The sequence below is a fragment of the Plasmodium malariae genome (genome assembly GCF_900090045.1).
Source record: "Plasmodium malariae genome assembly, chromosome: 4".
In the NCBI taxonomy this organism is placed as follows: Eukaryota; Apicomplexa; class Aconoidasida; order Haemosporida; family Plasmodiidae; genus Plasmodium; species Plasmodium malariae.
The window spans coordinates 380-18,060 of NC_041778.1; the positions used below are offsets into that span (position 1 = coordinate 380).

General features: G+C 19.3%; 2 protein-coding genes and 2 pseudogenes across 2 annotated transcripts, besides 2 other annotated features; 2 read left to right on the forward strand and 2 right to left on the reverse strand.

Annotated features, from left to right (window-relative positions):
• Nucleotides 1–1,423: 1,423 nt before the first annotated feature.
• PmUG01_04010100 lies at nt 1,424–3,981 on the forward strand (annotated as a pseudogene).
• Nucleotides 1,424–3,981: a sequence feature (STP1 protein, pseudogene).
• Nucleotides 3,982–8,233: 4,252 nt separating this feature from the next.
• Nucleotides 8,234–9,058, forward strand: PmUG01_04010200 (annotated as a pseudogene).
• Nucleotides 8,234–9,058: a sequence feature (PIR protein, pseudogene).
• A 2,760-nt stretch (nt 9,059–11,818) lies between these two features.
• Nucleotides 11,819–12,621, reverse strand: PmUG01_04010300 (fam-m protein; the record flags this gene model as incomplete). The annotated part of the gene is made up of 2 exons (XM_029003099.1): nt 11,819–12,496; nt 12,571–12,621. 2 exons carry the CDS (start codon nt 12,619–12,621, stop codon nt 11,819–11,821), a joined length of 729 nt encoding a protein of 242 aa, XP_028859567.1.
• Nucleotides 12,622–15,306: 2,685 nt separating this feature from the next.
• Nucleotides 15,307–16,258, reverse strand: PmUG01_04010400 (fam-l protein; the record flags this gene model as incomplete). The annotated part of the gene is made up of 2 exons (XM_029003101.1): nt 15,307–16,044; nt 16,172–16,258. The coding sequence occupies 2 exons, from the start codon at nt 16,256–16,258 to the stop codon at nt 15,307–15,309; spliced, it is 825 nt and encodes a 274-aa protein (XP_028859568.1).
• Between the last annotated feature and the right edge of the window lie 1,423 nt (nt 16,259–17,681).

Here is a 17,681-nt window from a genome sequence, read left to right on the forward strand (position 1 = left end):
CATCCATTATGGATTTGTTTCAAATAAAGTATTAAAATTATAAATGATATATTTATATTATAACAGAACAAACTACGTTTTTCCATGTAGTTTTAATCATTTCTGTAATTCCATTTGTAAACTCAAATAATAAAAAGAATCATAAAATAATACATATGCTTTTTTATTTTGAATACTAAATAAATATTAATCAATTATATTAAAAATTTATTTACATACAGTGGTCAATTTCAGTAAAAACCAATAACATAAATTAAATGTTTTTGATATATATTTTATAACATATATATTAATAATTATATAAATATAATTATTATACTTCAATACCTTTTTATTATTTAACATAACATATTTTTATATTTTCATGTAATTATATTATTAAAGTTTTTTTGAATAAGTTTTTAATATATTTTGCTTATTTTTAAATATATACCACCATTGTTTTGGTATAAGTATATGTAATAATTTTTAATATTTAAAAAAAGTGTTCAAACTTATTTTCATTAATTAATATTCATAAATTTATATCTTATTGTTCAAAAAATTGTCCATATTCAATTATTCTTATCCCAAAGTGCTAAATGTAGTAAACTGCAGAACATATGTATGGATATTATATTATACTATTTTAATATTATGAAATGGAAAAATATATATTATAAATAATTACTTTTCAGGCAATATTTATATATAACATTAAGTATTATGGTATAGTTTTGTTGACTGTACTTTACTGAACTATAGGAACCATTTAGTACAACTTATATATTACTGATTTTCATCTCTAGCAGAACAAAATAAATATAAAAAGGTAGAAACAAATAATTAAAGCACTATATTGGTTAATATAAACAATATATAGAAAAACAACACAATTAAAAAGAAGAATACCATCAGTACTATTAATGTTTTGGTACATAAATTATTTTTTTTTTGGAAAAATGAAAAAAAAATATTTACATTAATACGTATAATAATATATGTTCTGTATTAAAAAACTCAATAAATAAGAGACTACATATACTTTAACGATAATTGTACACCATAAAATTTATATTACTTATTAATTTTACTTACATGTAATTCTTTATTATTTGCTATTTGGATTTTACTTTATATGGGGAATATGAATTTTATGTTCGAATATATATTTAACTCTAACGTAATATTAAAATATTATTAATATATATCAGATGCTTTTTTTAACGTAAAAGATGATAACAATCATATAAAATAAATATTAATGTATTCAACTATTTTATTGTACAATTATGAATTCTAATATAAATGATAATTTTATAATTACTCTTTATTGATGTATATTAATTTAAAATTTTCTTATAGATAAATAAAAAGATATATATTTTTATTTTGCTCTCGTATTTTTATTTACAGCTCTTTAAAGTACTAATGCATATTCACAATGGAAAAATGTTTACCCACGGTAATATTCACTATTTTTTAATATTTTTAAATTTAGGCATAAATTACTTATTTACCATAAAAAGTGTGGTAATGCAATAAACATGAAAATATTTGCCTAAATATTATTTATAATTTTCTTTAATTTAGTATTCTAGGATTTATGGCAATAATGTTTTTAGATATCAAGTGGAGCCACGTTTTACAAAAGTCGTAAATCATATTAAGAATATTATTAATGACACTATTATTAAGAATGATAAAGAACAATTAAGGAATAAATGCCTATATTTGGCTAGATATCTAATAGACAATAAGACTCCACCAAATTATTACATATCACAAAAAGAAATATGGGAAAAGACATTAAATGTATGGTTAAGTCCTTATTATGAAAAGCAAGATAAACTAGGAGGATGTCCTCTGATTATGGATGAAAAACATTTAGAAATTTTAGAATTAAAATATGAAGTAGATAACTTCTGTAAAGAAAGAATAACCCATCTAAATGAATTAAGACAGTTGCAGAGAAACCCTAAGTCTGATAGTAGTTATACAAGTAAGTGTGAAGAATATAATATATGGATTAGTGAAAAGGAGAAATATTTTAATACAAAAAAGTACCTCATTGAAACGTGTTACGAAAGAGGTCAAACAAAAATAGGACCAAAAAAAACATGCGATATACTGGATCCTCAAACTTTTAAAAAACAGCTTAACTGCACGCCCTCTCATCCAGTATCACCTGGTCACGTTCTAGCTGAAACAAAAAACAAGAGTTCATCTGAAGGCGAAAAAAAAATTGAAAGTAAATTTACAACTCAAGATATAAACCAACAAGTTGTACCAGATGTGCTAGAAACTGCAGCTCAACCTAGATCCCAACATGGTGAGCATAATACTCCCGAAAAAGATATTGAAAACGAACCTACAACTCTATCCCCAGGAACAGCTCCATCTGAAGCATCATCAACAAAAACAGAAAATACGCACGCTAAATGTGTACAATCTCCCCAAGCTGAATTATCAGAACCTAAATGTTTTGTTTCTTTAGATTCAGAAAAACCTCCTGATTCTACACCACTACATACAAAACCTGATGTCTCCAGAAAAACCCAGGATTTTCAAATTGTTTCTTTTCCTTCTGCAAGGTCAAATGTTGCTACAGATTTTCCTGCGGTCACTGTGCAGTCTAAAATTCCAAGTATAACTTATACTAATTAATTCTCCGTTTTAGAAGTAATTACATTATATATACATTTAAAATACAATTATAGGTCAACCACCAAATCGAACTATTGTACGCGTACCAACTATTTTAACAAGCCTTGTAACTATTATTATACTTTCTCTGTTTATTAAAGTAAAATAAATATAAAAGTTTAATTATATGAAAAACATTCGATTACTGTAATAATTTAATATATGAATCTATCATTTCTTTTTTTATATTCTAGTACACTTTAAAAGGAATATTTAAAATAAAAAAAAATATAAAAAGAACACAAATGAAATTTCTAAAAATACAAACACCTTCACATTCTTGCACAAAATATGAATATGTAAAACATGATAATATTGAATATCCATTATATGATGATGATGAGATCACAAAAAAAATAAAAATACTTGAACATAACAAGAATAATAATATAAACGCATCGAAGCAAAAAAATATATACATACAAAATTATCATAGAAGTACATATGCAAATACTCGAAGAATACAGAAATCAAGAATGGGAATATATAAAAGGAGAATTTTTAGAAATATGCTTAGAATTCTTAACAAAAGGGGAACACAAAACATATTCTTATTTGACTAATGACGAACTAATAATGGGAAATACAAAAAGTATTAATCAAAAAGAAAAACAAAAAATATTATGTAATAAATGTATAGAAAAACATCAAAATCTTGCTGACAAATTGAAAAAGAAACATTGGTTTAATAATTTAAAAAATAATTGGAAAAGAGAACTAGCTAACTTAAAAAAAAGAGAAGAATTAAAAAATGATCCTGATGAAATTCAAAATATTCCATTTTTACAAAGAAAAAAAGATATATGGAGACAGTGGATATCAGAGAAGAGTATAATTATTAAGCGATATATTGAACAGGACTTATTTAACTATTTAACTGATGAACTCCAGATTATACCAGATGATTATGATAATGAAAAAATTAAAGATTCTTTGCCATTAATAAATATAGGAGAATTATCGAACAAAGAAGATTGCCAAGAATTATATAAATATATAAAAAAAAAATTATTGACAAAACTTTGTATCCTCGTTCTTATGTCAGTATTAGAAGAATGCAAAAAAGATCAGTACATTGAAAATAATGAATCACATTTGGATAATTACATAATTGAATTTAAGGAAAAAGAAAATTCAGATAGTAAAAAAGAATTTATACAAAACTTAAGTGACCTTAACCGAAATTTTTTAGGAAATATGGAAAATCCTGATTATACAACAGACGATAGCTTTAGGAAAGAGATAGAAAATTACATAATAGGAGATAATACAAATGCAAATTCTATGGAAAAGTAGAATACTGCAGACACATACTACTGAATTATGTAAAAATACATTTTAAAAATTTATAATATATATTCTTAATATATAAGGATATTAATTTTACGTAAGCATGTAGCCTATATGAATCTTATTTCATAAATTTTATGAATCACTACGGAAGCAATGAAAAGAATAATTTGAAAGAATACTTAATAAAAGAAAGAGAAGCGAACATGAAATATGAAGATTGAAATAAAGATGCATAAATATATTTCAATTATATATACTATTTTTTATTTCTTTAAGATTATCAATATGAACTTTATATTGATATTTGATTAAATATAAGTAACAAGATATATATATATATATATATATAAAAATTAAAATTATATTAATGTATTCCAAGAATATTAAACTTTTAGGAAAATAATTAATACGTCGGAAAATAAAAAAAAGCAAAAACATTAATATTGCAATACATTTTTTTAATTTATATATCAGAATTACTTATAATTTTAGAATTCTATGTTATTTCATTATTTCTATATATATGGTTATTTGCATATTTATAAAGATGCTTATTTGTATCCTTCAAAATATTCCTATCAATTAATCATTTAAGGATTTAATTAATATAAAAAAAATTTTAATAAAAAAAACAGATATACGTTAAAACACACGAAAGCATAGTGAAAACATATATATAATTTATATAATTTAATATATTATAAAAAACCATATGTTATATACATAATGAAATACTTCTAGGTTATTATGATTTAATAGATAATCGCATTATAAACGTTTTAATTTATAGTAAGTTTGTAACCCTTTATTTGTTATATATCAATATATTTTTTTTTAATAATATACATCTTCTCACAAAGAAAAAATCATATTTAAATGTACTGTCCCTTCATAAAGAATTCAATTTTTTTATACAACAAATAGTGTAACTTAAATGAAAAATTTTATACATATTTATAGATATTTATGATATTCAAGTATCTTTTTTGATTGTATAACTTTTATAATTATAAATTTAAAAAATCATTGAACTAACTAAAAAGCCTAAAACATGATAATAATGAAATTATTCTGAATACATAGTTTTTTATATTAACTTGTAATTTATATTCGCATTTAAAAAAAATGTAAACAATTAAATAAAAAATATTCTTATATTTTTTTTACTTTAATATCTACATTATTATTTATTAATATTTTTATAAAATAAGATATATAAAAGTTAAATATTAAAAAAATGTATAAATTAAACAGTACTATATGAATTTCAGAGCTTTTCTAAAACCAGAAGGATATGAAAGAAAATATAAATATTTTATAATAAATTTAAAAAATATGATATATTTTTACATTTTAAAAAAAATTTATTAATTTTAACTTTTATCTTTAAATTTTTTTTTGATTTTTTGTAATTACTTAATTGTATTTTTCTTTTTTCTTCTTGTCTAATAAGATTAGTGGTTATTTTTTTTATATTATTTTTTAAATCATCTCTTATATATTAATATTTATAAAAATAACTAATACTAGATTTATCTGTGAAAATATAAAATTCATTTTATATACGTAACAATTTTTAACTACTATCATATACGAAAAAAATAGGCAGATTACAAAATATTATTTACTGTTTTATATTATGTAAATCCCATAATAATATAACTTAATTTATGAATTTTACAATATCATTAATTCATACATAATAATAATAAATAAAATTGCTAAAAATATATTAATCTAAATTAATTATAATTATTACCATAGGTTAATACAATGCTAAATGAAATAGATATATGCGTCATTGTAATGTAATAACCTTATAATACATAAAACAAATATATTATTACATATTAATAACATATTATTAGGAAAATAATTATTTTTAGATAATTATATTAGCATTGTCTTTGTTCCAACAATTTTGAATATATTCAATAGAATTTATATTTTTTCTTTTTGTTTTACGAGAAGTAAATATATAGTTCTTTTAAAGTATATTCTTTTAATTTATATAAGATTCATTCCATTAGATATTTTTATACATTATCATAAAATATAAATATTACATGCATAATTTATTTATACAAATTATACATTACCAGAATAATAAATATTTATGTTTCCTTTTATATTTTATTTTTTATATATGATATGGTACTTAATACATTTGTTAATATAACTTTAGTCCTATAAATCTACAGTGATTATACTAAAAATATATTGAATATTAAAAATAATAATAGAATATTGGCATACATAAACCTAAAAATGTAGTTATTAATTAATGTTAATCTCATAACAGCACAACTGTAATTCATTGCCCTCTATTCGGAATTTTGACAACAGAATTACTTTATTAAACGAAACGCATATATGAGAATTGAAAAAAGATATATTATTGTTATAAATACTAAAATAAAATAACAGAGGATATCTTACGTAAAATAAATTTAAAACATGTTTATTTAAACCATTATTATAATAACTTTTCTATATTAATCTCTATTTTTTTCAAAAAGTAAAAGAGAAATCGTTCTACGTATGTACTAATAATAAAAACAATTTTTGTTTTTATGTAATTTTATATATTTTTTTAAATATATTTAATTATTTCATAAATATATTAGTACAATTAAAATATAATAATATACAAGTTATATATTTTACTAAATATATGATCTTAAGATATTTTACAATAATATGATATATAAAAAAAAAAAAAAAAATTTATTATTATTCTCTGAGATCTTTGAAATATACATTTATATATAGTACAACATATAAGACACATAATAGAGATAAATAAAATAGCAGTGAAATAACGGAAATTGAAAAATTTTATGATATTTCTTTTATCAATTATTTTACTATATTGGATAAATAGAACAAAAGCCATAAATTTATTTTTTTAATTGGGCTTGTCATATTTTGTCTGTAAATATAAATTTTAGTTAATATATTAATTTATATTTTTTTAATAGTCACATGTATAAATAAAATTCACTAATATATTTTACTAAAAGCTTTAGGCATAAATTTTTTTTTTTTTATTAATTTATAATTTTAATTAATCTACGCTGTAATAATATCTAATTTTTGTTTATATAATTGTTATATTTGAAATATAATCATATATATTATACTATATCAAATGTTATAAAGATTAAACTGCAACCTTAGCTTCTTGTGTAATAGGATGAAAAAAAATAAGAGATTGTTTTAAATTATATGACAATGTCTATTTCTAGAATAATACATTCATACATAAAATAATAGTTTTAAGCGAGATATTTTTAATTTAACGGAATAGTACTTATTTTCATGTATTATAATCGTATTTAATTTAAATTTATTTTTCATTTATTTAAAATATAATTTCATAAGAATTCATGAAATTGAGATTCCTAAAGGGCCCATATATTATTATAACATATTTTTAATATTAACTGAAATAATTTGAAAGGTGTCATTCTAACACTAAAATAAAAGTAAAAGGGAAAATTCTATACCTATAAAATAAATAATATTTATCTATTTATAGTATTTTAAAAGGTAAAAAAAAAATTTTTAATTAGATACTCAAATATAATTGGCAATTTATATGAGAATACTTTAATGTTAATTCATTTTTTTCTATAGCATATAAGTACATTTATATAATTTTCGCACGAATAAAAATAAAAGGGAAGAATATTCATTACTATAACTGTATTCTAGATACAATAAAGAAATTGTGTTTTTTAAATTATCATGTTTACAATTAGAAGCTTTTATATTGTACTGTACAAACTATACAACCTCATATTAATTTTAACTAAAAATTAAAGTGGTGATTTTATTATGAATTGTGTTTTTAAATTCTATATATGACAAAAAGGAATGCATCACATATAAACATAAAGCGTAACATTTTTTCACTTAGGTAAATATCAATATGACGTTAATTTAACTTTTGCTGTTTCATTCACGTATATTTATATACAATGGCTCAAACATTTTAGGGGGAAGCGTAAGATTTATTTGTTTATTATAATATTTATATATATCATAATATTTCATTAATTTGTTGTTACATAAATGAAATATATATTTTTATTAATTAAAATATAATTTTACGAATATATATTATTATTAGTAGTAGTATATTTTATTTTATTATTTTTTTAAAATAATTCGTGTAATTACATCTTCAATATAAAACGGAATAAGGGGGGTTAGTTAAAATGTTAAGAGTGATAGTATAAGTCCTATATAACATAGTTCTAATACTAAATATAATTCTTTATATATTCCTAATACTAATTTTATTACATTATGTCAACAGATTGGTATATATTTAATTGAGATTAAGGATAAATATTATTCTGATAATCTCAAACGTCGTAAATACTTGAATTACCTGATAAATTCAGAAAAAAAAAATAAAAAGAATAATAGTTACATTTTGTTTAACCCCTATAGAGATATTTCGTCTAAATTAAATAATATATGCATACAAAAAATAAAAGAAATTGATACTGAATCTTTAACAAAGCTTGAATAAATATACGGTTATTATAATTATTTTAGCAAACTTAATTGTAAAAAAACATGTTTCTACTGATAGAATTTGTGGTAATTTTAAGAAATGTTATAACATTTACACGAATAATTGTGAAAAACATCAAAAAAGTAGTTAAAATGCTTTTTGCGAGGAGTTAATCAATTGTAAAGAAGCATTTGATAATAAAATTCACATGGTAACTCCTTGTACTGTTTTACCACATATTTATCACTTATGCAAATAGAATATATATTTGCTGTCCGTTTATCCAGAGCTATCGTATTACTAGCATCATTCTCTTTATTTTTTCTATATAAAGTTAAAAAATTATAGTAAATAACGTGAATATTCTAATACAATAAGTATACCCATTTTCACAAAAATTTACAGGCACAAAACATTAATATATTTAGGTATATATACATGTTTTGTTTCATATAGTTTACTTTATTGAAATCATGCTTATATAATAGCTTAGTTATGAAAAAAATAGTTGAATTTAAAGAAAAAAGAGAATCCTTACAAAATATATATTAAGTATTAGATAGAAAACTTAAAGGAGGTTCTTATAGTATAGGATATCAACCACAATGCGATCCTTGATATAAGAACTACAGTTTATATTATTTGCAATACAAAATCTAATACTCATTGGTGCAAAAGTTACATATAAGAGGATATTTCTTAATAAATGATAAAAAAAAAACTAGAAATGTATACAAGCGCATAAAAATTAAAAAAAATAACACAGCAATTATTCAAACAAAGGGTTAACATAAATACAGTACTACTGTTTGTGTCAGTAGAAAAAGGTCCACTTATATATGAATTTTTCATTAGAATAAAAACTACATAATTTTAGTGTATAAATATATAGCACAAGGTTGTGAAATGAATAATGATTTTATTACACATTAATATATAGAAGCGTTTATTAAAGTAGTATTAATGTGAAAAGAAAAGAATCAGAAGCTTTAAAAAAAACACCAGTAATATTATTGTGCAAATAAAAAAATAAAATTCATAAAATAAAAACATTATACAAAAATTTAAAAGATTATATATATATTATTTATATCTTTAAAGTTTCATTATCATTTATCTAGTTGCCGATAAACAGAATTAAAAATTTAAAATATGTAAAAATTATAGTATTGTTGTTTTTGTATGGTATTTATTCTATGTAACATTGTAAAAATGTTATTTATATATGTAGTTAAGAGATATTTATTCTACTAATCTCTAATTTATATAGCAAAACTCTTAATATTTAGTTTATAATTCATATATATGTTCTTCTAAAGCACTATAATTAATTGTCTTTTTTTCCTCTAATATATTTTATACATATAACATCCGAAGTAGTAAGAAAATCTTCTTATGAAAAATAACAAACATATATAAATTTATTACATAATTATAAAATTTTATCTAATGTATATTATAAAATAACAAATCGTATATACATTTCTATATTGCATTTTTATTTGCTATATACCAAGAAAAAAATACAACAGTTATTTCCATAAAAGTAATAGCAAGTAACATTATAATACCTAAATAATTAGAATAGTTGAAAAGAAATTCTTTTTTTATTCAGGTTTCTAATAGAATTCCACTATTTTGAACTCCATGTAAGTCATTATATATGCATTATTGTACATATTACATTTTAAAAAATCAGACTCTTTTTTTGCTTTATGTAAAAACTTCAGATACATTTCTAATAACCAAATTATAAATTTCAGAACAGGAATTAATATTAATTATTCTGCGTAACTATGTGGTATCTTGTATTTTACCATATATCTGTAATTTTGTTACTAATTTAGGTATGGAAATGATCAGATTACTCATAATATCACATTCAAAATAATAAAACAAAAATATTTTTCATTGAAATTATTTCATGTTACTTTAAACATTAGCATGTTCGTATTAAAAGGATAAACGAAAATATATTTGAAATAAGGAGATAATTAATTTTATGTTTTATAATAATAGTTTTATAGTAATCATAAATTTAATTCGGAAAAAAGACTTCAGCATACGCTTCCAGATTATAATAAATATAAAAATACTATATAGTTTATAATATTTATTTAATCATAGATTTTAATTTTACTACATATATTATATATATATATATACATTTTGTACATCATTATGTACATAACTAATAAAATTATAAAAATATTATTGTAACATTTTGTTCCTAATTAATTTATGTAATGTCATCTTGCAATTTTTTTAACATAATTAATCTATATAAACTATTTACGCAGATCACTTACAAATTCAACATATTTTCAATAATTTATTTTCTATAAAAAAATAATTTCAGTAACAAAAGAATTGCTTTCAATGAAATAATAAAAATATAGGATTTAAAAAAATAAAAATTTTGTTAAAGATTAAAATTTTTTTTTCTTATAACATATATTCTTTTTTTATATATGAATAAAAATATATTTCATATTCTTAAAATAATGAAGTTCACTTTTTTCTATTTATAAATTAATTATATACTTATAGAATACATAATCTTATTAAATAAAATAAAATAGTAACTTGGACAAAATTAAAATATTAATCCTAATTACCAAAGAAATATTATTTTATAAGAATATTATTTTATTATACATTTCTAATTCCCTAAGTACACCGTTAAACAAAATCAAACTTCTTACAACAATTATTAATAACAATTTATATGTTATGCCATATTTCTAATAAAAATTATTTATATTGCAAATATAATGTTTACATTGGAGTAAAAAATATATAAATCATTGTAACATAATATATACATTACATTAAATACAAAAAAAAAATGTTCATTTTTAATGTAATGTTCATCATATAATTTCTTAAGTATGTCTACAGATAATTATATTATTCTTCAATAATATAAAATACAATAGAAGTACTTTTCGTTTAAAACGGAAATTCTAACACTTCTTCATTAATATTATATATTAATTTTAACTCACATATATATGTTTCTTATAACAATCTAATTATATACAGAAATACATATATTACATGATATTATTATATTTTGATTCAACAATAATTTATAATAAAAAATGACAATCATTAATGCATTCAAATTTACCAACAGACAAAGAATATAATTTATGAGTATTAATTATAAGTATTACGTTATAAATCCATGTACATTAATAAAATTATAGAAACAATATGTATGTTTATTAAGTATATAAACTAAAGATATTACATATAACGTTTCATATAAATAAGTCATATAAAAAAACATGTTTCATGTTATGCACTTTACTCATACATTGCCTTAATTCTGTTATATTTTTCATTATTTCTTAAAATTTTAGGAATTACTATTACAAGTATAACAACTAATATAAAGATAATTGTGCTATATGCTATAAAAAAAAAATGATTTTTTGCCGAACCTAAACATGTTTCTATAGGTGACCACACACTACTTATAAGTGGTAAATCTTTAATTGCTTCTCCTGCTTTTTTTAATAGCTCAAATCTTTGTAATATGGGTAAACCTATTCCCAACAATAAAAAAAGTAAAAATATGGCACTTCCAAATCTGTAACTTTTAAATTTTATTTTTTTTAAAGATATATCTCTAATTCTCCTCTTTTTTTCTAGAAAAGCATCATAATCTTTTTTTCTTATTAATTTTTTTTCAAAATGAAAATGTTTTCCATCAAATATTCCATTATTGTAATCTATGACTTCTGTATAGTACTGAGCTTTATTTAATAAACTTTTGTTGGATTTCGTGTTTTTTTCTTTATTCCATTTTTTATTATTAGTTATATATTTATTTTCTTTTTTATCATTATTTGGAAAAAATTCGTTTAAATATATGTTATTTGAATCTTTATCCTTTATACATTTTGCTAGTAATCGATAATTTCTTTTGTCTAATATTCTACACTGCATAAATTTCTCACCTACAATTTTGTTAAACGTTAACTAAAAAAAAAGATTATTATTCAAATGAACAAATATTTTAATTTTAAAAAACTGTATTAATAAAAAAAAAACACGGATATTATGTATAATACAATAACATAACTAATATTATCATACCCTATCATGGTTAAAAGGGAAAATCCTCTTAAAAAAAGTAAAAGTAGTTATTATAATAAATAAGATTTGATTAATTTTTAGTTCCATATTATATATCTATAATATTATAAAATACAAACTAATGAATAAATTAATAATAACATAATATTTTTTTTTATTAATACTTTTTGCTTTTTAGTAAGATATTAATAAAATATATACAACTATAATGTACAATTAAACAACTACATATAAAAAGATATATAATAATGTATTATATATTTTTTACCTAAATGTTATATAAAAACAAATTGTATCATTAAAATAAAAGAATTTGAATTCATTCATAAATATACAATATATATAATTTAACTTTTTATTTAATGCAGTATTAAATATTTTTTATTATATGGAAATATTCATTTTATAAGCAATAGAGAATGTATAGAATATATATATATAATACGCTCCTCTATATATTAAAACGTTTATTAAGGATACTAAGGAATTTATCCTGTTTGTAATACTAATTTTACAAGCATCATTTTTTAGAACAACTAAATTTTATTCTTAATAAATATTAATTTTTAAAGCGTAAAATAAAAAATAAAGAAAATATTTTGTGTTGTGTTAATTATAACCCATATTTTAGTTTTCTTTTATTTATAAACAATTTTTTTTTTCTGAATATAATTAAAAAAATATAATATACAATGTAATATCTTATTTACAAAAAAATATATATTTAAAGAAAGCGAAGTACTAGTTTTTTTATTATTGTGAAATTATTTTTGAAAATTATAATTTTTATATTTATGTTATTGTATTATTTATAAATAAAATACAGTTATGTTCATCAATCCTTTTATCTTTTGTTTTAACAATATTTATTCTGAATATAGAAATTCAATTAGAAAAAAAGAAAACCATATAATCATGAAATAATTATTTTATATATATATGCAAGCGTATATGTATTTTTTTCATGGAATAACATATTTTAAGAAATTATAATAATACATTGTATTAAATAAAAAATAATAAATTAAATACTAAAAATACATAACTTTTTTATTAAAAAATTTATTACTCATGTTTTCATCTTTTCGTGAAGTTTTTTCTATATATGTTAGTCCAATTTTCTGTAAATCTTTTGCATATATTACCAAAAATAAAAATAAAAATTAATATTTCTGGATAATATTACTGAATAAGCAATACTTTATTAAGTATATGTAGTTGTGATAATTAAGCATATATTAATATTTAACTAAAACTTTAACTTGCAAACATAAAAAATAAAATATCATAAATAAAAATACAGGAAAAACATTTGTACACTAATACTTATACATTACATTTATTTACTTAATTAATCTACGTAAAATAATGTAACATATAAAACAAGCCTTATTAAAACTTATTTGATAAAACATATAATATCATTTATTTATATATTTCTTGAAACGAACAAGTTCTTTTTTTTTACTTCCATTTTGTGTTAACAATGACCTTATAAATGTAAATGAACTATTAACTGTCAATAAAAACTATATATACCTGTACACCTTTGAAAATTTAGTAACTCTTAATATAAATATGGACGCTCAAAATAGGAAATATATTCAAAAGAAATATCTACCCCTTATTATTTTAATGTACAAAAAATAATTATTTTTTCATTTGCTTTATTGATAATTTACCTTTTCATAGATATAATCAAATATTTAAAATGTTATTATTATAAAAAAAATAAAGATAAAAGGAAATATGTAATATCTGTTAATATATGATTTACTTTAACTCATTATATTAATCTTTTATGTATGTGTAAATTAAAAAAAATAAATAGTTAATTTACTTACAAATTTTCATTATAATACATATTTAAATTAAATTACCTAAATGAGTTTAACACAATAATTAAGTAAAATATTAAATAATGAATTTAACTATTAATTTAATGTTAAAGTTATAGAACATATAAATTCTTAAAGAATTAAAAATAATAGTAATTTATTATGTATACTGCTTTATTAAATATTAATAACCTAAAATGAATATCTTGAAAAAAAAAAAAATTATATATTAGAAATTTTTATCCTAAAATTGTGTTACAAAATACATTTCTAACAAAAATAATATTAAAGAATAAATATTATATTTTAAGCGAATAAATATATATATCCTTGCAAAAAAATATATTGCCCTCCAATCATTATATTCTAAAGAAGACATATTTATTTCTAATTTAAAACCAATAATATATTTTATAGTAACAAAAAAAAATGATCATTTTAGATTAGAAAAATATAAAAAAAATAAAATAAAAATTTTATATAAAATGTAAATTATCACAATTCAATAGTACTATATGAATTGTGTTATCATACATCTATTTTAACATACATAGACAAATATTTTTCTTGGATATCGTTTTAAATACAGAAATATATATACAAAACTAATTTAATTATCCAAGACAAAACAATATATTATAATAAAAATTACTAACATTAAAATGTTCAAATTCAAAAAAAATTTCAGAAAATATATTTATGCTATTATATATCAAAAATACCACATATACATGTTCAGGTGTGCAATAAAAGCAATTAAGAGTATTCTTAATACATGTATAACTAAAGGTAATAAAGACGTAACTTTTATTAATTACTCCATTATATAAAAAAATATATTTACTAAAATTCATTTTATCTTTTCTTATATTTAATTTTTTCATATTTATTAACTTTTTTATGGTAGTAAAGAACACCAAATATTAACGTAATACCCAATATAACGAACAACGAGAAGTATATAAGAAATTCAAAAAAGGGTGTTATACGTAAAATTTTGTTATTCCCCATATCAATCTTGAAAAACGAAACGAAATATGTCTCCAAAAATGTGTATAAATTATCCAATGGAGTTCTTCCTAATGAAAATTTCAATAATTTAAACAATCCCCCTCTCAAGCCATAACCACAGCAAAAATCTAATATAAGAGATATTGATAACAGAATTAACAATATTACAGGTGTAAAAATGCGTAATTGGCATTTTTTTCGTACTACTTTTTTGTGCAGATTGTCACTAATCGTTCTGTTGTTTTTAAGAAAATCAAAAAAATCTAGTTCTTTGAATATTTTTTTTTCAAGATAAGAATAGTCTTTTATTTCAAATATATATGATTTGTTTTTCTTAGCTTGTTTCTGGTGTCCCATACTATTCATCGAACTTTCATCTAATTGTACATATTTATATTTATCCTCTTTTTGGCTATTACTTATATTCTTTTTGTCTTTAAGTTCGTTATTTGGTATAACACTTTTTAATCCTACAATACTCGATATATGATCCTGTTTATATTTTCCTAGTAATCGATATGTTTTTATATCTTTTTTTTCGTAGGGATTATAATTTTCATTTAAATATTTATTAAAAGTACTCTAAGAACACAAAGTAAATATAAATCATGTATATAAATAAAAAATATTATTCTAAGAAACAGCATTAACAAAAATTAAATATGAAAAATATAAGTAATACAAGTATCAATAATCAATATGATCACACCATATCATTGTAAAAATGACATATCCAACTTAAAATTATAAAGAAAGAAAGTGTAGTAAAAAACAGTAACTTAATATTTTGTTCCATTATATATACATTCAATATTGTAACATATATAGTAGGAAAAGTTTTAACAATAATATAATATGCAGCTAATGATAAACGCTAATATATTTAATTTATAAATTATTATTATTTCTTTTTTCATAATAACTTGGTAAAACATAAATAATTATAGTGCTTTCTACTAAGTTCAAAAAGAAAATTAACTATAAAAATCTGTTATGGAATTTTTAACTTAATCTAATTTTTAAAAAACTTTTATTAAAATAAAATAATTCGAATTTATTCATAAATATTCAAAATACACAAATTAACTATTGAATATAATAATTAAATGGTTTCTATATTAATTATTTTAAAGAAAAAAATAATAAAAATAAAATACAATATTCATTAATATATATATATATTCAGTTTATAGAGAATATATAGAATATCGGTAATTTATTATTCTCTATATCAAAGGGATAATATCTAATTTTAACTTTTTAAAAATGCTTTAGAAAAACTTGTTATTATTGTTAAAAAATATTAATTGTAATAATTATATAATAAGTTAAAAGATAAATGAAGAAAAGGATACTTTGAATACTATTCTCTGATGCATTTATTATATTACTTTTGTTCTCTTATTTTCTATAATGTATATAAAAATTATAATATATATCATGCTATCAAATCTATAAAAACATATAAATTTTAAAAGTAAATAAACTAATATATTTTTTTTTCTGTATAATTTTTGAAAATTATAATATCTAAACTTTACTCATATTGTTAGCAAAAGAAATGTTTATAAACAACTAGAGCTCAGTTTTCGTTTTTTTTTTAATTAAAAATATGTAATAAGAAAATTTTTTAATATAATATAATAAAAAAAAGAAAAAAAAGAAAGAAACAAGAATTCTAGTATTAAATAGATTATTATTGGAATAACATTAGTTCAATAATTTATATCTCTATTCAATCAATAATGAAAAGGCATATAATTTATTCTTGTTTTATTGTATCGTAGATAGAATACAAATTTTTATAAAATGAATTTATTTAAAAACGACTAAAGAAGAATAATAGAACAGTATATATATATATTCTTTCTCTTATTAATAAATAATTAAAAAAAATAATAATATTAATATTTTACATAGAATTCCTTCTAGAAGATGATATGTCACTAGAATATTTTTATTATTTCATAGCAATATTCCACACCCTAAAGCATAAAACTTTTATATACATATGAATCATTTTTGCAGAAAGGATATATTATAATAAAGTATTATAGTATTTAATGTTAAAAAAAAAAAGGAATAAAGAAAAGAAAAAGGTTTATATTTGCTTCTAACAATAACTTATGTATGAGGGGTTATATGCAGATTTTACCTCCTATATTTAAGTAAAAAAAACTTTAATATATATACAATATAAATTTATAGTGATTTATGAT